The 25,497-nt window shown below is 33.9% G+C and overlaps 1 protein-coding gene across 1 annotated transcript; it reads left to right on the top strand.

The window, feature by feature from the left end:
- Positions 1 to 326: 326 nt before the first annotated feature.
- Positions 327 to 10,493, top strand: LOC121968972 (protein disulfide isomerase-like 5-4). Its single transcript, XM_042518991.1, has 15 exons — positions 327 to 523; positions 3,810 to 3,900; positions 4,555 to 4,649; positions 5,318 to 5,375; positions 5,891 to 6,072; positions 6,612 to 6,669; positions 7,376 to 7,416; positions 7,506 to 7,580; positions 7,969 to 8,025; positions 8,684 to 8,750; positions 8,971 to 9,090; positions 9,441 to 9,665; positions 9,816 to 9,977; positions 10,052 to 10,129; positions 10,222 to 10,493. Exons 1-15 carry the CDS (start codon positions 483 to 485, stop codon positions 10,297 to 10,299), a joined length of 1,428 nt encoding a protein of 475 aa, XP_042374925.1. The 5' UTR covers positions 327 to 482; the 3' UTR covers positions 10,300 to 10,493.
- The last annotated feature ends 15,004 nt before the right edge of the window (positions 10,494 to 25,497 follow it).

Raw genomic sequence — 25,497 nt, 5'->3', positions numbered from 1 at the left:
TCTTCCATTATATAAGATATTCTAATTATTTTAAAAATATATTTCAATTAATAATATTTTGGAGAAAATTTAAGTTCTAACTACATTTTTTATATTCAATTTAAATCTCAATTAGTATTCTATTTCTAGAGAAGAAATTTTAAGAATAAAATTACTTGTTATCAAAATGTCATCTATCATATACTATATTTATTTATAAAGATGTTTGGCTCTTAAAAAAGTAATAATTAAAAATAGATAAATAAAAAAATAGAAACAGGTAAATTATTTTTGCAACATAATCTTTAAATTTTCATTTATTCTAAATTCGGTCACTGGGGGCCCTGCATGCGCGATGGTAAAAGGAATGTATTAAATATTTTGTGAAAGCGGAAGGAGAAAGGGAGCTCTCGAGATCTCATCGCGCTCGCGTTTTCGATCAGCGAACCGCAAACCCTACTGGATTTCGCGAGGTATTCACGGATCTCGATATCGCCGGAGCCATGATCTCCGCAAGCAAGCTCAAATCCGTTGATTTCTACAGGTTCGGCCTTCTCATTCCTCTTCCTACTACTCCATGGATCTATCCTCCCTTCCACCGAACTGTATCGCATTCGGGTGGATTCTTGTTGTGATCTCTCGGATCCTCTCTTGCTGCACCTAGTCGATTGCCTACTTCTGTCGTGTCTTGATTCTTAGGTCATCTGCGATGAACTTCCGTAGGCAAAGTGGAATCTTTGCGCGGCTGTTATTCGTGGATGAGGAAATGGAGAAGGCGCAGTGGAATTTTTAGGGCCGCAATTGTCGGTCGTGGACATTGAGTTGAGCCACTGCGCTAGTTGCCTATCGGGTTTATGAAGCTTAAAACGAAACGGTCTTATAAGTTATGCATTCTTCCGTGTTCTAATTAATGTTCTGGAAACCGTCATTTCGATTGCTACAAATACGTTATGCTTGGGAGAGTTGTTAGAGTCTTAGTTCTCTGTGGGCGGTTTTCAGTTGTCAGACAAAGTTTATTTTAGGCATTTACGGCTGACACTGGGATGCTAATTCTTTTTTTTAAGCCATAACTTTTTGGTTCATTTAACTAAGATTAGCACATGAATTTTCTTACTCATGAAAATGAGCTAACTTGGTGGACTTTGACCGAATTGGTATAAGGCTGTTTCGTTCATCAAAACTGGGATCATCACATTTCAAGTTTTAGAATTTCTCATTTACGAAAATGAATCAACTTGGTGCACTTTGATCATACTAGTTTATTTGACATGTATGTTATAGTTAGTCAAAGTTTGGAGTAGGAAGAAATGTAGACCCTCACAAGTTTTATAAGCTTCAAGCATTAACTCTACTGTTTTGTTGAATTTTTCTTGGATTAGATTCCTTCACAAGCAACAAGCTTGCTTAATTTATCAAACTAAATGACCCTGAATCATACACGATGATGCACCTTTAAGCCTTAGCAATATGTTATTGGTTTATTTATCTATCATCAAGTGTATGTAGCACTAGTTCCTTACTTCAATGACTGGTCTGCCCTGAAAATGTACGAACCTGAATTGGAATCCTGGAAATCCTATTTCATTCACTGATAGTTAGGGCCCATTAATGTTTAAATATGATATTTCCATCTGTCATTATTTGAAAGGCTTTCTATGGTACCATACTATGTATCCATATGAATTGTTAACAGCATTGCATGAGCATATGCATTTCAAATATTGCTTTAGTCAAAAATTTGTTCACTCAGCTAATTTATTAATGTTTCTAACTTATAGTAATAATGTATTTTAGAAATAACTGTATGAGAAAATAAAATTAAAGAAAATGTAATGGGAAGAGATCAGTTAATTGGATGAAATATGATAATTGGGGACATTCCTTAACTGATGGTGACATAAAATGAAACCAGGCGTGTCATGAGATTAAGTCACAGAAGCTTTAAGAGGTCATGAGCAATTGGTGTTTATGATGACATGAAACCACGGGGCACCTCCATAGTCTTGTAAAACTTTGATCTTACAAATACTGATACTAGCCAAAATCTAATAGTAGGTATATGAATTCAAAATTACCTTAACTGTATGTATTTGGAAATAAGTCATTCAATAGGCCTTGCTTAATATTACAAGGCCATGAATCCTGTAATCCCCTTAAAGGACTAATTTTCCAATGAAAGCATTCATTCTTAAGGCTTGTGATTGATATGCAACATGAAATACTAATTGTTTGACCACTTTTTTGTATCTTTGTTTGTGATTATAGAAGGGAAATTAGATTTCTTATCTCAAATTCACAGTATTTTAGTAAAATCTCCATTCAAATAAAATGCCTAATCAGTGAGGGTAAGTAGCCTAGTTCTCTTATATAAGAACAAGGGAGACGCACAAAATTATATAAACTATAAGGGTATTAAACTAATGAGTCATACATGAAACTTTGGAAAAAAGTAATAGAAAAAAGTTTAAGGAAGGAGAACACGGTGATCGAAAATCATTTGGATTCATGCCTGAAAAGTCAACAATAGAAGTTATACATCTTCTTAAACAATTAATTAAAAAATATCGGGAACAAAAATAAGATTTACACATGATATTTATTGACTTAGAAAAAACTTATGATAGTCCCGAGAAATTATATGGAGAATTCTAAAAAAGAGAGGTGTTAGCTTAACATATATTGAACTAATTAAAAATATGTACAAGGATATAACAACTAGAGTAAAGACTTTATGCGGAGTAACTGAAACATTTCCAATAAAGATATGGACGAACTCACTGCACACATTCAAGACACAGTACCGTGGTGCATGTTGTTTACAGACACAGTACCGTGGTGCATGTTGTTTACAGATAATATTGATTTGGTAGATGAAACACGTGAAGGAGAAAATACTAAACTAGAATCTTGGCGGGAAATACTAGAAGGGAAAGGTTTTAGCCTTAGTAGAATAAAGATAGAATATATGAAATTTAAGTTTAGCAATATTAGACATTATGAGACAATTGTTAAGATAGGAGATGATAAGTTGCCTGGAACCGAGAGTTTTAGATATTTAGGATCATTTTTGTAAAATGATGGAGGGATTGAGAGAGATGTCTTACATAGAATATAAGCAGGATGGTTGAAATGGAGGAGAGCGTCGGGTGTTTTATGTGACCATAAAGTACCTTTAAAACTTAAAAGAAAATTCTACAAAACCACAGATAGACCTGCTATGTTATATGGAGCTGCTAAATGTTGGGCTATGACTTGAGCACATGAGTAGAAGAAGAGAGTTGCAGAGATTAGGATGTTAAGATGAATGTCTGGACCTACGAGAATGGACAGAATAAGAAATGACTCAATGAGAGTATTAGAGAGAAAGTTGGAGTTGCATATATTAAGGGAAAACTTCGAGAGACGTTTAAGATGGTACGGGCATGTACTCAGAAGTCCAATAAATGTTCCAGTTAGGTGATGTGAAACTATGACAAACACGCATATCAATGAGAAAGAAGAAGACAAAAAAAAAACTTGGTTAGCAACAATAAAATAAGATAATTTATTTAAGTATAGATGATGATATAGTAGGAGATATGACTCAATGGCGTAAAATGATCCATATAGCCGATCCCACCTAGTGGGATCAGGCTTGGCTGCTGTTGTTATTGGTTCATTCAGATAAAATGTATATTGTGCATGAGATTGTAAATATGCAATTAATTTGGCTTAGTCATGTCTACTTGAATCATTATTTTTGTTTCCTATTCTGGCATGGAAGAGGAGATACCTCATTAAGAAACCATTATAAGTGACTTGAGTATCTAAAACCTCCTTTCACACTTCAGGAAAATACCCCGAGATTTGACGGAGGCATCACTTTCTGGTGCAGGATTATCCATCATAGCAGCATTCTTCATCATGTTTTTGTTTGGAATGGTTTGCCATTTTTCCTTGTCAATTTATTTTTGCGCAATTAGTTGTTGTACTTTTTTATATTTATGAAGAAATCATTATGCTTGCAATTTTAATGATTAAGAAGTTAAATAAATGTTATTCTGTCATGTTTCATGATTCAGTAACTCTTGGGGTTCAATCCCGATGAATTTGACTACTATTATTTCATCCATGGTAATTCTAACCACTGTGGAAAAAAAGAATCTATATTCTAACAACTCCTTTGATATTTCATCAACTTGACTTAAACGTTTAGACGTCACACTATGCTTTGATCAATTATGAAATAATGAAAGCAGAGGAAAGCCAACTAGGAAAGATATGAAATGATTAGATGCCCTTTTGAAGAAAATTTTAGTTTTTGGAAAGTTAACTTCCTGGTTTCTAGTTATAAATCAAAAGGTAAGGGATTTTGAACAACTACTAATTCATAAGGTTTTTCGAACAAGCCACTTCTTGTACTTTCTTCATTTTCTTCAACGTTCAACACAAATAGTGTATACAGCAATGAAATTTAAAAATGCACTATATAAATTAAATATTTTAGATATTTGTTTATTTACCAAAGAATGTTTTTTTTTATATCATACTTGTGGACGTTCTCTACAATATTTATGTCTCAATTTTCTATTTCAGGAGCTAAACAATTATTTGACAGTGAGCACATTGACATCTGTAATTGTTGATAGAAGTTCAGATGGCGAGTTTTTGCGAATTGATTTTAACATAAGGTTGAGCCGCCTTCTGTTTTTATGAAAATTTGTGTAACAAATTTGATTCTCATTCACACATTTGTTGGTTAACAATCTGGATGTTGCATTTCTTTTTTACTTTCCTGCACTAAGAAAGATGAAAGGTTTCTATTGTGCCTCTGGATCCTGGTTATCATCCATCTCTTACATAAATGATCAGCTGGTGTTCTAGTTTTGACTTCTTATTCCCTTAATACTAGCAATAGTTCTTAGATTAATAAGATATAGGCTTATATGATCTCTCAGTAATTGGCTAACCTTTCACTCAAAGCCATGGAATAAAAAAATCAAGTCTGAGTTGGACTTATACCTCTCTGATGAATATTAAATTAGCTATTGGTTTTCTTTTTCTTTAAAAATATGTTCTTGAAAGATGCTGGAATTTTGGTTAAATATACCACCAGGATAGCTGAAAAATCACTACTGAAATGGTTATTTAATGGGAAATTTAATCCTTGCTTGAATCTACTATTGCTTGACACTTTTGGTTCTTAACGTCTTATTTGTTGACCAGTTGACTTTGTGATACTGCTAATTGCTATGTCTCTATAACATAAGTGCTTTATCTACAATTCTACATTAATATTTTTTTTTATTCCATCTATGGCTTAACTTGTCTGACAATTCAATATTTAATTCCTGTGTAGCTTCCCAGCATTATCATGTGAATTTGCATCTGTTGATGTGAGCGATGTACTGGGAACAGTAAGTTTCTTTACTCATCATTTGCAGCCATTACTTTTTGTGGATTCTGATTCTCATTAACTTGTAATGGCAATAAACGTATTAAATACATTTCTACTTGACAATGTTTATGCAACATCATGGCATGCACATCATAGGGATTTAGGTCTTTTTTGCCTCATCATCCCTTTGAACATCAAGAGGATTTTGGGTCTACTGGCTATTGAGACATATTGGAACTTGAACATAATGACACTAGGCCGATAGGACTGTGGGGTATGTATATGATTGTGATGGTATCTGGAAGTCATCTCTGAGACTCTGGGGTTCCCTCGCTTGATTCACAAAGACTGGTGAATTCTAAATACAATAGTTCTCTTGATTTTCCCACACCAGCTGGGCCTTTACATGGTTTAGTGCCACATCAATCACCTTATTTTTTATTATCTTGTTTAGAAATACTAAAACAATGATACACAGTAGTATGTGATCTTTGTGTTTGCATTTAAACTTTTTCAACCTTCACCAATTTGCAGAACAGGTTAAATATTACAAAAACAATTCGCAAGTTTTCTATAGATCCGAACCTGGTATCAACTGGATCTGAATTTCATTCGGGACCAATCCCTGTGATAAATAAACATGGGGATGATATTGAAGAGGATAGTGAAGGCTCTGATTCGTTGACTTTGGAGAATTTCGAAAAATATTCACACCGGTAAGAGAACTTGTGAATTTAACATCAAACTTTCTGCTCATTTTTTAGTTATATGAGATTCAAATTTTAGCTTACTTTTATACACATGACATCAGAACTCCTTGAACATGCAATATAAAAGCTAATTACCCCATCAGAAAAATTGATTAAACTGAAGCTAGCAGATTTTTTATGATCAGATTTAAAATGCTTCAAGTCACAAGGTTTGTCTAACATCTAGGTAACTGTTTCTTTTTACATAACTATCCAACTTTATTTGGTAAGACAGTTTCAACTTCCAAGTTCTCCCATACAAAATTTTCATATATGTGAACCTTATAGGTGATAGTGAAGGATGATATGTGGAGTAGGTTGGGAGCTTTGTGCATCCAAGAGATTGATTCAGCTAAATGTTGATATGATGTTCTGTTGTGTAATGAATATTTGAATCTAAGAAGTACTTATTTTGAACTATAAAATTATGATGCATGTTGAGCAAATATGATTGTGAATAATAACAGTAGCAATCTCCTTATGCACAACTCCATTCTCTTTTCCAGGTATTCAATCCTAGTTGTCAATTTTTTTGCACCCTGGTGTTCCTGGAGCAATCGACTGGTAACGTTTTATTGTCGAAACTTCAATAGAATGCATGATTACTACCAGTATAGATAATACTAGCATTGTGAGCATTATCTTTGTTTGGTGAACAAACTGTACAACTCTGAGCTAGAAATGTAATTGACAATTGTGAGTAGCTGGACTTAGAGTCTGTCATGTATCCATTTGAAGATGAGGTTTTACTAGTTTACATCCTTATCTGGACCATAGAACAATGTTGATTACAGGTAGTTGCCTTCTTTCAAAGATGATGTTTTACTAGTTTGCATCCCTATCTGGACCGTAGAACAACGTTTGTAACTTTGTATTACCGTAGTAGCCTTTTTTCTACAGCAATTTTGGTAGTTAGTGCTATAACTTCATTGGATATATATATATATATATATATATATAGTTAGCTAGTTAGTTAGTTAGTTAGTTAGCTAGCATGAAGGACGGATTCTACTAGATATGGTATGAGCATGAACAATCTAACAATGGAGATAGATGCTCACATCTTCAGCAGATATCTAGTCCAATTCTTTGAATGACTTTTGATTGGAGTTATATTACCTTTCATATTGATAATATTACTCTTATTTGTGAAAGTTTCTTGATTAATTTTTCTATTGGTCACTTATAGGCACATGTTTCTTTAATAAATGGCATCAAAGGTCTCTATTTACCTTCAGTTTTTTGTTTATGTTTTCATAATTTGTTTCAGAAACCATCATGGGAGAGAGCAGCGAAAATAATGAAGGAAAGGTATTGCTACTAGTCCTCTCATTTCCAATCTTGCCTAAGTTCTTGTTGAAAAAGCCATTCCCTATGGACTTGGACTTTACCATTTCTAGGTATGATCCTGAGATGGACGGACGAATATTGTTAGGAAAGGTGGATTGCACTCAAGAACCGGGCTTATGTAGAAGGTATTTTTTATTTGAGCAGTTGTTCTTTATAAAAAAATACCATGATAGCCAAATTAAAATTGTAGGTTCTATATACGAAGTGATCTTTTTGACTTAATACAAACATCCCCATATGATGTTTCGTTTCTGCTTGATTAAACACCTCTACTTCTGTATGATTTATCAAACTCCAGTAGTATTGAAGTTTAACAGTAATTAGATGAGTACAAGAAGATAGTTTTTTTTTTTACATGCATTGATGCTTTTATACAAAGATGGCTTCATTTACAAAAGGACGGTTCCAACCAAAGAACTTATTTGTTAGATTTTTCAGTGCTAATGCTTTTCAGCTCACATACTGTCTCACCTCTTTTGCTCTGAAGATACAATAAGTAGTATACTATTGCAGGCACCATATTCAAGGCTATCCATCTATCCGAATTTTCAGGAAAGGGAATGATGTTAAGTAAGTTAATGTCTTATCAAACTTTTTTCATGTATCTTTGGTCATAGTTGCTTTCTAAATATCCTCGTCTCCCTTTATATGTAACTCAAATTTGTAACTGAGTGGGAGTTGTCATGTTCATGGTGGCTGTGTAGTTTATATCATTGAATTTTTAAAATCCAAAATACCAGGAATGCTGGTATGTTATATTATTTTAATTGGAAGTAGTTTCTTGAAATTATAATGGGAGAGGAAAGGGATGATAATGGGTACACGATAATTGTTGTCGGTAAGTGCCCTATAATTATGCCTGATAATCGAGTTCGGTTATCCGCGGGTACCCTTTTTAAATTGGGTTCCAGCAGATTCAGATACTAATTTATCATCCAAAGCAGACATTTAAATGGGATTGGGTCATTCCCAAAAAAGTAGGCACTTGATTCGCTACCATCCCAGGGAGTGGACATTGGCCATGCTTTGATGAGCTTAATGTAATATGTACTATTGACATACATGTGGCAATTTTGACAAAGCTAGAAATATATTTCTTATTCACCATGTAAACCAACTCTGAAATAGTTCTTTCAAATTTAAATGCTAAAACATTCATTTAAAAACTGAGGAATAACTGTTTATTTAATATATTTCTGTAGTTTCTTTTACATTGCAAATGACACAGGGAAAGCTATGGACATCATGAGCATGAATCTTACTATGGAGAGCGTGACACAGACAGCTTAGTAGCGGTACCACTTATTTCTTGCATTTGGTTGATGAATGAGTCGACAGTTAACTCAATAATCTATTTCTTTATGCACTGACTTTAAATTTTAGGCCATGGAAACTTTTGTTGCTGCTAGGCCATTATTTCACATTTCACATTAATTCCTTTGGTGCTCCACGTGTACAAAAGTTAACTCAATAATCTATTTCTTTATGCACTGACTTTTTAGTTGGCAATTTTAGGCCATGGAAGCTTTTGTTGCTGCTATGCCAAGAGCATTGGAGGATAAGTCTAATCACTCAAAACGTCCTGCACCATTAACTAGTGGATGTAGAATAGAAGGTTTTGTACGTGTTAAGAAGGTAATTAAGCTTCTCCGATGGATCTTTGAAATCAAGCAATCAAAAATATTTGGTTTCAACAATCAATGAATGTGGACTAGGTAGCAATCCTTGGGTTCAAGCAAGTGGATAGTTTTGGTGCTAATCATTGCACTTGCAGACAGTTATAATATGCTAGAAACCAAGCTTGTTTACATTTTTTGTCTTTCATCTGTTTTTTCATAATTGCATCAATTTCAGTGAAACTATACAACTATTTGTTTTTTGTACGTTGTATTTAAATTTTATGCGCTGGCATTTTCCTTCTCAATAGATTGAATTTTGCAACATATTATTGGACTTGACTGTTCTTTTATTTTCTGAATATTCAGGTTCCTGGTAATCTTGTTTTCTCAGCTCACTCGGGAGCACACTCCTTCGATCCATCTCAAATAAATGTCTCGCATGTTGTTTCACAATTTTCATTTGGAAAAAAGCTCTCAACCAGGATGATGTCAGAAGTGAAGAGACTAACACCATATCTCGGTGCAAGTCATGATCGGTTGATGGGACAATCATACATTACTCATCATGATCATGCACACGATAATGTTACTGTAAGTTTTAATAATATCATGTCAGTTGCTCTAAAGTATTATTTATTCTTTAGAATTCTTGCAATTTTGATGCAACCTTCAATGGTTTAGCTTAAAACATACTAAATTTTGTAGCAGTGAATTTAAGTTTTTGCTTTTCTTTATTTGCAGATAGAACACTATCTCCAAGTCGTAAAAACAGAAATAGTGTCAAGAAGATCTTCACAAGAATACAAATTGCTGGAGGAGTACGAGTACACAGCCCACAGTAGTTTGGTGCATAGTCTTTACATCCCCGTTGCCAAATTCCATTTCGAGCCGTCTCCCATGCAGGTTAGCTATTGTTACTAACCTTTATTTTAGAAAGAACAGTTGTACAGTCCATCCCAACTTGATTTCAATGCCAGGTCTTGGTAACTGAAGTCCCAAAATCCTTCTCCCACTTCATCACCAACATTTGTGCCATCATTGGAGGCGTATTCACGGTTGGCTCCTTTTCCTCATAACCGATCTTCTCACATTTCTAATTTGCTTGAACTCAACCATTTTTTCTGAACCTCTGCCCAAAATGTATCAGGTTGCAGGAATACTGGATTCAATTTTCCACAACACTGTTCGACTTGTGAAGAAGGTTGAGTTAGGCAAGCAATTTTGATGGAAATGGTGATGCTTTTCTAATTGAACTTCTCAAATTCTTTTTGCCCATTGATTAGGATTTGTTCACTGAAGATCTTGATAAGTTTTAATGAGGAAACATATGCACTTTGCAGTTATAGTGAATACTTGGCCATTGTAATCACTGTTATAGAAATTTCCCCTCAATCAAATAGAAGAATTGGTTCAATCTTAGGTATTGATGCATGAACTTTTTTTTTTCTAACAAATATTTAGATACATTCCTTTGCTTTGATCTTTTAATTGAAAGATAAGTTTTATCTCATTGCTTCTAGATCTCTCAGTGCATAGCAACTTTATATAAGTTTTGGAATGTAATAATAATAATAATATTTTGCACACTTGTTTGATGCACATTCCTAGATGACCCTCATAGGTTCGGGCGTCCGGAGTCATCCTCAGGCGCTCGGACCCTCAAAATGAATCTGGGTGCCTATATATATATATATATATATATATATATATATATATAGTGCGCGCGCGCATATGTGTGTGTATATATATAGAGTTTTGTTACCCTACACACTTGTTCGGTACATATTCTTGGGCAACATAGGTCTAGGCGCCCAAAGTCACTCTCGGATGTCTTAATTCATTTTTGGGAGTTCAGTGCTCGGGGATGACTCCGGGCGCTTAGACCTATGAGGGTCGCTCAGAAATGTGCATCGAACATGTTATATATATATATATATATATATATATACACGTTTGATATATATCTCATATGTCTGAGTATATATATATATCTTTGATATTTAAGCAATTATGATTTTTTTAAGGTTTTTATCATTCTATCCTTCTATCGCCTATCTAACGATATCATTAGTCATCTAGTGGAATATGATATGTAATTTTTTTTACTCGAGTAAAATGACCTTAGATGTTTGTTTCGACTTTTATGAGTATTTTGAAGATTTTTAAATTTAAGATTATAATAACAAAAATAGAGTTTTTACTAATTTCCCTTGTTGCAGGGTCAATTAATTATACTCTTATTTCAAATCTAGTATAATACTAAAAACTACTTATATTTATTGCAACGTATTGTTTACATCAACTATTGTAGCACACGTTAAAAAATTGTAGTCTTACATGTATGAGATATGCCGAGGAAAAGCACGACAATCCAATGGTCTTTATTTTATTCAATCTCTTATTATATTTTTATTATTTATATTTAAATAAATTTTATTATATTATATCATTCGGCAAGTTACCAAAGGGCGCACTTAAAAATCTGAATTTACCAAAAGACATACACTATTTTGGTATTTACCAAAAAGCGCACTTTTTTAAAAGCATTTCTTATTTTACCCTCATGATAATTTGACTTTTTCTATTGTTTTTCTTTTCTTCATTATATTTCTCACTTCTCTCTCTCCTCAATATAGAAATAATATTAATCAATCTTTAATCACATTTTAATACATTTGAAGAAGTCAAAATAAATAATGGACACCATATTTGGACTCCTTGCAATTTTAGAAATCCACAGGAACTAAAATGGAGAGAGCTCCGATTGCACTCATTTCGGTTTCTATGGATTTCTAAAATTACAAGGAGTTCAAATATGGTGTACATTATTTATTTTGACTTTATAGATGTTAGCAAGAATCAAAGAATCGAAAGTTGGGCGATATGATTCCACCCAATGATGTTTGCCGATTCTTTGATTTAACATCTATAAAGTCAAAATAAATAATGGACACCATATTTGAACTCCTTGCATTTTAGAAATCCATAGAAAATAAAATGGGTGATCGGGCTCTCGATCGATCTGAAAGTCCATTGCACCCATTTCATTCTATGAATTTCTAAAATTACAAGGAAAAATATGGTGTCCATTATTATTTTGGCAGAGGTTTTGAAAAACCCTAAATCTCTCTTTCTTTTTTTTTTTTTTTTTTCGAAGAGATATCATGCCCACGTTGGGCCTGATATCTCTTCATATCAGGCAATGTGGGCCTGATATCTCCCATATCAGGCCCAATATGGGCATGATATGGGAAATAGTAACAACAAAAATAAAAAATAAAAAAGAAATAAAGAGAGATTTAGGGTTTTCAAAACCTCTGGTCCAAAAATAATAATGGACACCATATTTTCACTCCTTGTAATTTTAGAAATTCATAGAAACTGAAATGGGTGCAATCGGAGCTTTCTAGGTCGATTAGTGAGTTTCGGTCAAAACTCACTCATGGACCTAGAGAGCTCCGATTGCACCCATTTCAGTTTCTATGGATTTCTAAAATTGCAAGGAGTTCAAATATGGTGTCCATTATTTATTTTGACTTTTTATAGATGTTAACAAGCAAAATCAAAGAATCGACATAAAAGCCCACGTTGTGCCTGATATGGAATCATATTAGGCCCAACGTGGGCTTGATATCATTCCATATCAGGCCCACGTTGGGCCTGATTTGAGTCTATATCACGCCAAATGTGGGATTTTTTACCGATTCTTTGATTTTTGCTTGTTAACATATATAAAAAGCCAAAATAAATAATGGACACCATATTTGAACTCCTTGCAATTTTAGAAATCCATAGAAACTGAAATGGGTGCAATCGGAGCGTCCATCAGTGGGTTTTGACCGAAACCCACTGATCGATCTAGAAAGCTCCGATTGCACCCATTTCAGTTTCTATGAATTTCTAAAATTACAAGGAGTGAAAATATGGTGTCCATTATTATTTTTGGCACTCCTAGTGGTAGACCAGAGGTTTTGAAAAACCCTAAATCTCTCTTCTTTTTTTTTTTCTTTTTTTTTTTGTTTAGGCTTGATATGAAGAGATATCATGCCCACGTTGGGTCTGATATCTCCCCATATCAGGCCCAATGTGGGCTTGATATGAGAGATATCAAGCCTAGTAACAACAAAAAATAAAAAAACAAAAAAATACAAAGAAATAAAGAGAGATTTAGGGTTTTTCAAAACCTCTGGTCTACCACTAGGAGTGCCAAAAATAATAATGGACACCATATTTTCACTCCTTGTAATTTAAGAAATTCATAGAAACTGAAATGGGTACAATCGGAGCTTTCTAGATCGATTAGTGAGTTTCGGTCAAAACCCACTGATGGACCTAGAGAGCTCCGATTGCACCCATTTCAGTTTCTATGGATTTCTAAAATTGCAAGAAGTTCAAATATGATGTCCATTATTTATTTTGGCTTTTTATATATGTTAACAAGCAAAAATCAAAGAATCGGCAAGAAAACCCACATTGGGCCTAATATAGACTCAAATCAGGCCCAACGTGGGCTTTTATGTCGATTCTTTGATTTTGCTTGTTAATATCTATAAAAAGACAAAATAAATAATGGACACCATATTTGAACTCCTTACAATTTTAGAAATCTATAGAAGCTGAAATGGGTGCAATCGGAGCTCTCTAGGTCCATCAGTGGGTTTTGACCGAAACCCACTGATTGACCTAGAAAGCTCCGATTGTACCTATTTCAGTTTCTATGAATTTCTAAAATTACAAGGAATGAAAATATGGTATCCATTGTTATTTTTGGCACTCCTAGTGGTGGACCAGAGGTTTTGAAAACCCTAAATCTCTCTTTATTTCTTTTTTATTTTTATTTTTTATTTTTTGTTGTTACTAGGCCTGATATCTCCCATATCAGGTGGGCCTGATATGGGGAGATATTAGGCCCACATTGGGCCTGATATGAAGAGATATCAGACCCAACGTGGGCATGATATCTCTTCATATCAGGCCTAAACAAAAAAAAAGGGAAAAAAAAGAAAGAGAGATTTAGGGTTTTTCAAAACCTCTGGTCCACCATTAGGAGTGCCAAAAATAATAATGGACACCATATTTTCACTCCTTGTAATTTTAGAAATTCATAGAAACTGAAATGGGTGCAATCGGAGCTTTCTAGATCGATCAGTGGGTTTCGGTCAAAACCCACTGATGGACCTAGAGAGCTCCGATTGCACCCATTTCAGTTTCTATGGATTTCTAAAATTGCAAGGAGTTCAAATATGATGTCCATTATTTATTTTGACTTTTTATAGATGTTAACAAGTAAAATCAAAGAATCGACAAAAAAGCCCACATTGGGCCTGATATGGACTCAAATCAGGCCCAACGTGGGCCTGATATGGAATGATATCAGGCCCACGTTGGGCCTGATATGATTCCATATCAGGCCCAACGTGGGCTTTTATGCCGATTCTTTGATTTTACTTGTTAACATCTATAAAAAGCCAAAATAAATAATGTACACCATATTTGAACTTCTTGTAATTTTAGAAATCCATAGAAACTGAAATGAGTGCAATCGGAGCTCTCTAGGTCCATCAGTGGGTTTTGATCGAAACCCACTGATCGACCTAGAAAGCTCCGATTGCACCCATTTCAGTTCCCGTGAATTTCTAAAATTGCAAGGAGTCCAAATATGGTGTCCATTATTTATTTTGGCTTCTTCAAATGTATTAAAATGTGATTAAAGATTGACTAATGTTATTCCTATATTCTACCGACAGAGGAGAGAGAAAAGTGAGAGAAATATAATGAAGAAAAGAAAAACAATAGAAAAAGTCAAATTATCATGAGGGTAAAATAGGAAATGCTTTTAAAAAAGTGCGCTCTTTGGTAAATACCAAAGTAGTGTACGTCTTTTGGTAAATTCAGATTTTCAAGTGCGCCATTTGGTAAATTACCGTATATCATTCTTAATCAAATCTTCCTTATGTCTTTCTTCTATAATATGCTATCTAGTACACTGTCACATCACATAACTACTTTAAATGAATTTTAAAGTCCCCATGGCGTAGCACAACTGGGGACGCATGGTTTCGTAGTCGAAAGATCCAGGATTCGATATTCGGGGTGTCATTATCTGGGGTTAACGTTCCGATTATGCGCTTTCAGCTGTGTACCTATATTTACCTCCCTCCATATCCGTGAGACCGACTCTAAGGGGGCCGCTGATGTGACGATTCCATATTTTTTTTTAATGAATTTTAACATATTATATTATTTATAATAAATCTTCTTTAATTCCCTTCTTTTATTAATATGTGTTGGGTAAGTACATATTTATATTATTTTAAATATATCTTTCAATTTTTTTCCCAACAAATACAATTTTAATTTTTTTATCTTATCTTTATATGTTCCTAAATTAATATTTTGATCTCCATCTTCAACTCCTCGTGTGTTAGATCAAATGTAAAATAAAAAAAAATAAATTTAATTTACAAGTTTAAAATAAAAATTTAAACTAATTGAATCAGGACTAGCTCAAGCCAATTCGAGACTCTAAGTAGAAAAAAAATTTAGACCTTTAACATTATTTAAAATTTTTTTTCCTAATCTTTTATCATAAAAGATTCAGAGTTGGGATAAAAAATATGGATTAAATTTTTTTAACAAATTAAAATATTATTTTTTAAAAATATTATTTATAAAATTTAATTTTCTTACTTAGTGAGATGTAAAATTATTAATTAAAATTTTATATTCATATTTTGATAACCTAATTCAGAGAAGTATATGTTTTACTATATTAAATAAAGTATTATTATTAGATATAATAATACACCTCAAGTCGATGCTAAATTTATAATTCATTTAGCTAAAAAAATATATTCAAAATTGTTTAAAAATAAAGAAAGATAAAAGCATATCTAATTACGGGAGAGAACAACTCTTACAAAAGAAATAAAATTAAGGAAATAAGAACAATGAAATAGGATAACAATAGAAAAAAATCATGCTCCCATTTTCAATTCATGCTAAGCACAAAAAATAAATAAAAAATACATATACAAAATGACAAAACTCAATACAATCCTTAGAAGATAAAGATCATAATGAGGCTAAATCAACCATTATTATTTATCAAGAACTAAATGGGAGCTTTTTAAGGCACATAGCAAAAGAAAAAATAAATCGTATTTTTCATTACCTAAACCAGAATCGTTGTAAATGATAGAATGGAGACAAAGAGAATATCAAACAATTTATGATTGTAAATATATCTAAATAAAAGTTAAATTTAATGTCTATCAGGGAAGTTAAATGGTAGAGCTACTTAACTCGTTATTACTAAAAAAATAATAAAATCTCCCATTTTGATTAAACACAATATGTATGAATGCATCATATTTGAATTTAATCAAGCAAGGAACATAGTAGCACCAACCGAATTAGCATGTTAATGTTAGGTGTGGTTTCTCTTCTCCAATCTCAATGAACAAGAGAAGCATAGAGAGGGGAGTTGGAAAAGGAGACGAGGGTGGTAGTACCCCGTGGTAGTTTTGATGTGGTCAACCAAATTAAAGTTAGGTCCTGTGTATTTGATCATTATGTCTAAGTATGCAGGTGCTTAGGAACACAAGAAGTCTAGCGGAAGACCCAGCTAGTGAGAAGGACGGCACGGGAGAGAGCCGACTAGCTCGGTGCGTCCGAGGGATGAGGTGTCATGGAAGAGTATACCGGTGGATGAGAAGAACGTGTGCGACGTTCGAGGGACGAGAAACTGGAGAGGAAGCCTGCTCGAAGAAAAGACCAGAAAATGGATTCGGGTGAGTCCTATTTCGGATGGCTGAAATCACCCAAGCGAGTGGAGCAACGGAAGAGCCAAAGGAGAAGTTTGGAGCTTGGTAGCAGCTGCTGAAGGCACCCTCATGCCTTTCGAGAGGAAGGCGCCTTCAACCTTTTAAGGCGCCTTCAAGCCTCTATGGAAGGCACCTTCAACCCCTTGAAGGCGCCTTCAAACAGTGACTATTGCGAAGATAAATTTTATCTTCGCACGGATAGGATTTGCTACGCTGGAGGCACCTTCCACCCTATTGAAGAATTTCTAGGGGTTATAAAAAAAATCCATGGAGCTAGGAATTAGATATCAACTCTTGTATTCATTTCCTAGCAATTGTCTGAGCATTCAATGAGTGTAAGAGGCTTCTCCGCTTTCATCGAAGGAGACTTTTAGTGCTTTTCATTTGTCTTGAATTAACAACCACCTAGGTTGTAACTAAGTAAATTTCTTTGACTCTTCTTTCATTTTGTAGTTGTTTAATTTACTTGTTATAATTATACTGTTGCTACTAATCCGAGTTGAAAGTCGGGAAAGGTTCATTTTTTTCAATAAGAAATTAACCCCCCTTTTGCCAGCCCACCTGGTCCAACAAGTGGTATCAGAGCCAGGACGCTTCAGAACGGACTAGCCTCCACTGAAGCAATGAAACGATGGTCGGTGTAGGCATTCATCCACCGAAGTTTGAGGGAGACTTCGTGCAATGGAAACTCCGGATGGAGGTATTTTTTAAAACGAACTTTGAGATCCTGTTAATTATGAAATATGATTTTGTAGCCTCCAAGGACCACCATGGAGCTGGAAAGGAAGTGTTTATGGATGAAGAAAGAACAAGCTGACTTCGTGGTGAATGATAAAGCAGAGTTCCATTCGCCGAGCGTCTTTCCGCCATAGGAGGTCAATCGAATCGGTAGCTACGAATCCACGAAAGAGCTCTGGGAGAAATTCCTAGAACTTCATGAAGGTACTTCAGATGCAAAGTTAGTAAGGCGAGACATCCTCCGAACCCAACTAACAAACCTGCTGATGAACCATGGAGAAAAGGTAGCGCAACTCCAAGCACGGATCAAAGAACTCATCACTCAGTTCATCAATCTCGGAGAATCAGTAACGAATCGAGATTCAACCCGGTACACACTCAACGCCTTCCCGAGAACTCCAGAATAGTCATCCTTAGTAGATGCATTCTACATCTATAAGGACTTTGAGGTAAGTACACTAGAAACTTTGTTTTCTACTTTTGAACTTCATGAAACTCAATGTGTAGATCCTAAAGAAATTGAAAAGTCGAACAAGAATCTTTCCTTGAAAGCTAAGGAGGAAGATCAAAACTCCGAAGCATTAATTGTGAAGACGAAGCATCCCTAATGGTAAGAAAATTCAATAGATTTATTAAATCTAATAAATTTAATAAGTCGCAGGCAAAGAAATAAACTCGGACCAAAAGGAAGGTCCGGTGTTACAACTGCCAAGGAGAATGGCACATCAAAGATGACTTCCTAGAACTAAAGAAAAAGGAGAAGGACAAGGGAAAAAGATCAACAAAATCTAAGCTCAAAAACCTGAAGGCAATGTGGGACAAAACGTCATCATCAGAATCCGAAGTTGAAGCCTATGTCAGACTAACCCTAATAGCAGACCATCAAAAGGAAGATGAAAGCAACTCAGAGATGAACATTGATGAAGGGGGAGGATCAAAGGAAAGCTATGATGAAGGGGGAGTATCAAAACACGAGGTAAGTGAGATACGTGTCTTACCTCTTGAAAAGTCATTTTAATTTATTAAAGTACTTTCTAAGGATTTAGTAAAACTGGAAAAAGATAATACTAAGTTAAAATTAAACTTAGTAAGATCATGCCCCTTAGATATGTTTGATAAGTTAAATGAAAAATTGAAAATAGAAATCGAAAGGTTGAAATATGACCATGCATACTCAAACAATTTTAAAAAGCTAAAATTTAAAAATTATGGTAGAATCAACTGATACATTAGAAATCACCAGGGCCAAATTAGAAGAATCTCATAGAAACATATTCCGAAAAAGTTTCTGATTAATCCAGTAGGAAGGAACTTATATTGGGTTCCAAGATCATGCCTAAATTAAATTGTAATAATTCAATTTTTTTTAAGTTAAACCGAGAAATCTCAGAAAGAAAATTGAATATTTAATTTTTTTAAAAGACTTTATTTAGAAGTAGTTGTTGCTTCAATAGCCAAGAAGGGCTAGTGCCTCGCCACAGCTTAGAAGCCAATTATTGAAATAAAATAAAATATTTTTATCATTGTTCAAATTTTTGTAATTTTGTTAACTTGGTTAATTCTCTATATTGCAAGAATATATTCTAATTGCAACTTGTTATTATTCTATTAGACCCTAACTTTAACTTGGGTTGATGCACATAAAACATGGGGAGATTGTTAGTACCCCATGGTAGTTTTGATGTGGTCAACCAAGTTAAAGTTAGGTCCTGTGTATTTGATCCTTGTGTCTAAGTGTGAGGGAGGTTAGGAACATAAGAAGTTGAGCGAAAGACGTAGTTAGCGAGAAGGACGACACGGGAGAGAGCCGACGGGCTCAGTGCGTCCGATGGACGAGATACTACGGAAGAGTATACCGGTGGACGAGAAGAACGTTCATGACATTCGAGGGATGAGAAGTCGGGGAAGAAGCCTGCTCAAGGAGAAGATCGAAAAATGGGTTCGGGTGAGCCCTATTCCATCCGAAATCACGCAAGCGAGCGGAGCAACAGAAGATCCAAAAGAGAAGTCGTTTGGAGCTCGATAGTAGCTGCTGAAGGTGCCTTTCTGGAGGAAGGCACCTTCAACCCTTGAAGGCACCTTCGAGGAAGATGCCTTCAACCCCTTGAAGGCGCCTTCAAATAGTGACCGTTGTAAACATAAACTTTATCTTCGCACGGATAGGATTTGCCACGTTGGAGGCACCTTGCACCCTATTGAAGGCGTCTTTCAACTTTAAATAAGAATTTCCAGGGACTATAAAAAGACCCCTGGAGCTAGGAATTAGATATCAACTCTTGTATTCATTTCCTAATAACTGTCTGAGCATTCAATGAGTTTAAGAGGCTTCTCTGCCTTCATCGAAAGAGACATTTAGTGTTTTTTATTCGTCTTAGATTAACAACCACGTAGGTTGCAACCAAGTAAATTTCTTTATCTTTTTTTTTTTTTCATTTTGTAGTTTTTAATTTACTTGTTATAATTATACTGTTGCTACTAATTTGAGTTGAAAGTCGAGAAATGTTCATTTTTTTCAACCGATAATTCACCACCTCTTGCCGGCCCACCTAGTCCAACAGAGGGGGAGCTCAAAAAAAAAAAACTAGTTTTTAAATTTTTCATTGTATGGATAAGATAAAAAATTTCTAATTCATGTTCTTATTGATCAAAGGAGAATACATCATCAAAGAATGAGAAACGTAACGAAAGTAGACTAGAATATTGAAGAGGAATAAATTTGATTTTATAAAATAACATTCATAATTAAAAATAAATTTAATTTGTTAAAAAAAAGCTCCTTTATGACTCTATTTATTGGAACCATAATGAAATCTTTGCGAAATCCGAAGCTTTGATTAAGATTGAGATCATGTAAATATTTATTCTTGTGGGTCATATTCTTTTCTATTCTCTTAAAAAAATATACGTAAAAATATATTTAATATATTAAAAATAATGACCTTAATTTTTAGAGAATGACATTGTATAATCTTTTATCACTTGTGTCTATTCTTTTTTCATTCTCTTTAAAAAAACACACATAAAAATATATTTAATACACTAAAAATAATGAGTCTTAATAAAAATTGGGACCCTAGGCATGGACCTTTACGCCTAAAGCCAGCCCTGAATTGAATATAAATTGTATGTTAAAATAAATTACTTTAAAACGTTTAGCATGACTACAAAATTATTGTTTCAATGTTGTAAAGGTAAAAACGTAAATGAATAGTTCATGTGCTAGATAACAAAATTTTCAAACATTATGTTTAATTTGAAACAAAGTGTAATAATTATGCTAAATTAATTAATTTTCGAGTATCAAAAATTAAATCATACCTTTTTGGTGATAAGCTCTGTTCGAGTATCAATTCAGCTATACTGGTAGGAGTATACTTAGTGTTATCACAATCATAATTACTATTATTATTAAGATTTAGTATGATATTCATAATCCCTACTTTTGTGTATGATAATATTAGAGTAACATAAATCACTCTAAATATAAGGAGATTAAGGATGACAATAGATCGGATTAGAGTCGGACTCTATATTTATTCTATTCAACACTCTCATTTAACAAAAATATATTAGAATTAATATCATATCTTAAAAAACATAATTCAATAAAAATAGATTAAGTCTACTCATAATTTAATTAATCCTAATAAATAAAAATAGATTAAACACGAACAAAAATAATTAGTATATATATATATACACACATGTTGAGCTCCAAAGCTGGGCACCTGTGTGCACCTAGCACAGCAAATATTATTTTTATTTTTGTTTATTTTTTTAGGCTCTCTATTATCACATTTAGATTTTACCTTTAAGATTTTGGAATTGAATTATAGTATTAATCATAAATTTTTTTTTAAAACGAGGTGTGCGACATAAGAGGTATGACATATTATATATATAGTTTAACTAGGTATTCGAGTGAATAATATTTTACTAGACCCACCTTCCACACTCTCCTCCATTCAGGTCGAATATTGGATTCTTCATTTAGTTCGGGGGAAATTGTCATCATTAATGAAGATTAATTTATATTTTGTGCGGGGAGCGTATAACGACTAACTAACTATCAATTTCTTATATCTTGAGCTAAACATTCGGTTAAAATCAAGCTAATAAAACTCATCGAATCTAACTCAATTTTTTTTGACACTAGAACTGTTCAAATTGAATCGATAAAAAATCGATTAATTAGATAACTTTTCAAATAAACTATTTTTTTTTTATAAAAACAATGATAATTTATTGAACCTCTCTTTTATTAGTAGTCGACTGCTCCTTCACCCGTAATTGACTACTATGTGTCGTCGATTTTTAAATTTACTAGGCTCAATTTGTAGATGTCAATCGACTGCGTCATTCAACTATATATTTCTTTAATATATCACAAACTTAGATTAGCAACCAACTAATCATAATGCATCAGTCAATTGTTAGCGGTTCATATTTTTTTTAAACTCCAATTCGATGATTTAATCGAATTCTAAATTTTATAACTAGACTAATTGAATAACCAATATTTTTTTTTAAAAAAAAATAAATTTCTATTTCTGAATTAAATTTGTCAATTATTTTGATTTAATCCAGATTTTACTCACCCTTATATGAAGCTCACCCTTACATCTCTATAGCGGATAAATTTACTCCCGAGACTATGGTGCAGTGGTAAGGACACTCAGTTATCTCTTATGTACCCACGGTTCGATTTCTGATTATAATATATTTGTAGAAATCTTTTTCCAGTCGTGCTAATCATTTTTTTTTCATTGAGGATAAACTTCCTGACATCTTCACTAGGCCATCATCTAAACAATAGTTTGATACAATGACTATTAGTGTTAGTTTCAAGTGTCAATCGTGAGATGATTGATATGAGAATGTTGTATCATATTTTAATAATAGACAATATTTCTTGTTTATTATATTTACTTTATTTTTATCTACATTTAAATAAATATAATAATATCCTGTAGTGATAGGTTATGCTATATAATATATAAATAATTTGAATTAATTGTAATAGACTATAGATATATAGAATACTATTTTCAACTATTCTTAATCAAGTATTAACATACAATGACAATATTAATAAATTGAGGGTGGATCCGCCACCTCAGTGACCCCTTAGAGCCGACCCCATGAATATTGAGGGAGGTAAATTCAGGTACACAGGCAGGAGATGTATGGTGGGGTGAATTCTAGGTTGTGAATTCCTATGAGATTCGACCACTGGTAATTATACCAGAAATGTCATGTGTCTACCGTCTATTATATACTCTGGGGGCAATATTAATACATAGAGACTAGCATGTATGTTAACTACTGACAATCTCACAAATCATAAATATAAGATATCAAGTTAATACATGGTATATATTAGAGAATATGTACTAAATTGACTTGCCATGAGAATATTCCATGGATTGTCATATGAGTGTTATAAATATTCTTATAGTGACTATTAGTATAAACAGTTCTTTAACTTGAAGTCACAATGATTTTCTATATAAGAAGTTGTGTACTTTAGTATATCAACAAACATCACTTGTAACAAGGTTGATTGTAAAGTTATTCACCGGTATGTAATGAGCTATATGGAGGGATGCGAGTGATGTAGATGAAATTTATTTACTTCTATATAGTGGAAACGATGTCTGTAGACCCCTTGATTAAGTAGAACTACTAAAATGCATGACCATGTTTAAATAAGTCAATATGAAATATTGAACTTATCTGGTTAAGTAAGTCTACATAGAAATCAAGAAATATATAGATTGATAAGAGAACGACATGATCTATGCCTCGTAAATCAATCTAAATATTATGGACAAAAGGACTAAATTATAAAATAAAATAGTCTTAGATAGGTTAGGTCGAATCTATGCCATTCTTATCACTTGGGTAGCCATGATACATTAATTGCTAAATGCTACTCATTGCTTGTACATTTAAAATGTGATTTTAAAGTCATTGCCAATATTACGAGAACCTATTAGGTCACGCACAAAGAGCGCATCAATTTGGAATTTGATTTATTTTAGTATGACTAAAATAAAGTGGGCATAAGTTTTAAGTCTAAAATTAATTTTGGATTTTAAACTTGTTAGATTAATGAATTAATATAATTGGATCTTATTGGATTATTGGGTTAATCTAATTGGATTAATGACTAATCTAATTTTTTTTGAGTTTTTCAAACAAGGCTAAACCAAATAAAGCTCACAGTTTTAATATCCACGTTTGTATTTTCGTTTGTATTTTGGATAAGCATGAACATGATATTGATTGGATGAGACTTGGACATTGAGTAGTTTTTTGAACACGATGTTATCTGATAAGATCGTGCCAACCTTAAAAGTTAGGGTTTGGTCTCAACATTAAATAGTAGCTAGCACTACGATGCGAGTCATATATGTAGAATCCTTGCCTAGAAGAGGGGGGGGGGGGGGGGGGTGAATAGAGCTTGTGGATTTTTACATTTTTTCAGAAAACATGATCGAGTAAACACAGCGGAATTAAGTATAAAGGAAAACAAACAACTCTAATACAATGCCAAATTTTACTTGGTTTGGAGCTGGTGATGACTCTTACTTCAAGATATGCATGTGAGAGTGCTTTTGTTGGGCAATCACTAATCAATCGAAAAGTTACAGATACAATTGAATTTTAGTACAAGTAACTTGAAGAATAAAAGAAATAACGACGACTTAGAGGAAGAGATCTTTAGCGTAGTCGTCGTTGGAGTAATGTTTAGGCATCATAAAATCGTCTATCGAGCAGCGCGCAGGAGAGAAACTTTTTTTGAATTAATGTGTTTAAGCTATTTGTCGAACCCTCCTTTTATTGCCCTATCCGGGTGCCTGGATCTCCTCCCGGGCGCCTGGAGTGTGCTAACATGGTGAGCTCTCGTCGAAACTTCATTCAAGAAGTTTATCCATGTCAGGGTGCCGGACCCCTTTAGGGCGTTTGGACTGCTGATGTGGGCCAGCTAGTCATTGCGCTCTAACTCAGCTTAAAGATGAATTTTGCTGGTCCGAGCGCCTAGAGCAACTCTGGACTCTTGGACAATCCAAGTGCCTGCCTGGTGCTCCCTCGAAGGCCCTAACCCTGTCGCTCAAAGGTTCAGACACTTGGACGACCCATTTCCAGCATTTTCTTTCCTACATGAGTGTTAGCACAAAAGCAAATATGGATATAAAAATAGCAACTCATTTGGCAGTATTCAGACAGTCCGGTCCTGATTTTGAGTTTTATTGAAACTCTAGGTCAGATCGATACTTACTGTTATTTTTTCAGTGAACACATCCTCACCTGCTCCTCTTAGGAGAGATTCCTTTTGCCAGTACGGTCCTCCAGACCGTTTGGACTTTTGCTCAACATCTGAGACATTAGAACTTTTTGCTGGACATCCAAACCCCGACCCATCTAGTCTTCCGTATGGTGTCTGTGACCCCCAAGACTTCCACCTAGTGTTCGCGACCCTAAGATTTTGCTCGATATCCTCAACCTGTCAAGACTTTGTCTAGTCCCCTGAATCAGGACTTTATTGCCTAACTGCAGCTAGGACTTTCCACCTGCCTAGTGTCCACTAGGACTTCTTTGCCTAGTCTCAACTAGGATTTTCAATTTTTCTAAGATCACTTAAGACTTTTTTGCACACTTAGTTAGACTTATTAGAATAATAACACATTTTAACTTTGAACCTTTTCCAATATCAAAACTCAAGTTAGATTAGCTAGTGCTTGCAACACCAACAATCTCCCCATTTTTGATTTATGAAAATCTAGTTCAAAGTTAAGTAAAAATATTTAGAATAATTAGTCAGATATGTAGAGCATATGAAGTAACATTAGAAG

This window comes from Zingiber officinale, chromosome 1B (genome assembly GCF_018446385.1).
Source record: "Zingiber officinale cultivar Zhangliang chromosome 1B, Zo_v1.1, whole genome shotgun sequence".
NCBI lineage: Eukaryota > Viridiplantae > Streptophyta > Magnoliopsida > Zingiberales > Zingiberaceae > Zingiber > Zingiber officinale.
Note: the sequence above shows the minus strand (reverse complement) of the source record. Positions and strands in the feature narration are given on the sequence as shown.

Coding starts and splice junctions, on each gene's coding strand:
- LOC121968972 (XM_042518991.1), top strand. CDS start 483: ATGATCTCCGCAAGCAAGCTCAAATCCGTTGATTTCTACAG. Junction 7,417..7,505: donor GCGAAAATAATGAAGGAAAG/GTATTGCTACTA, acceptor TACCATTTCTAG/GTATGATCCTGAGATGGACG. Junction 8,751..8,970: donor ACACAGACAGCTTAGTAGCG/GTACCACTTATT, acceptor TGGCAATTTTAG/GCCATGGAAGCTTTTGTTGC.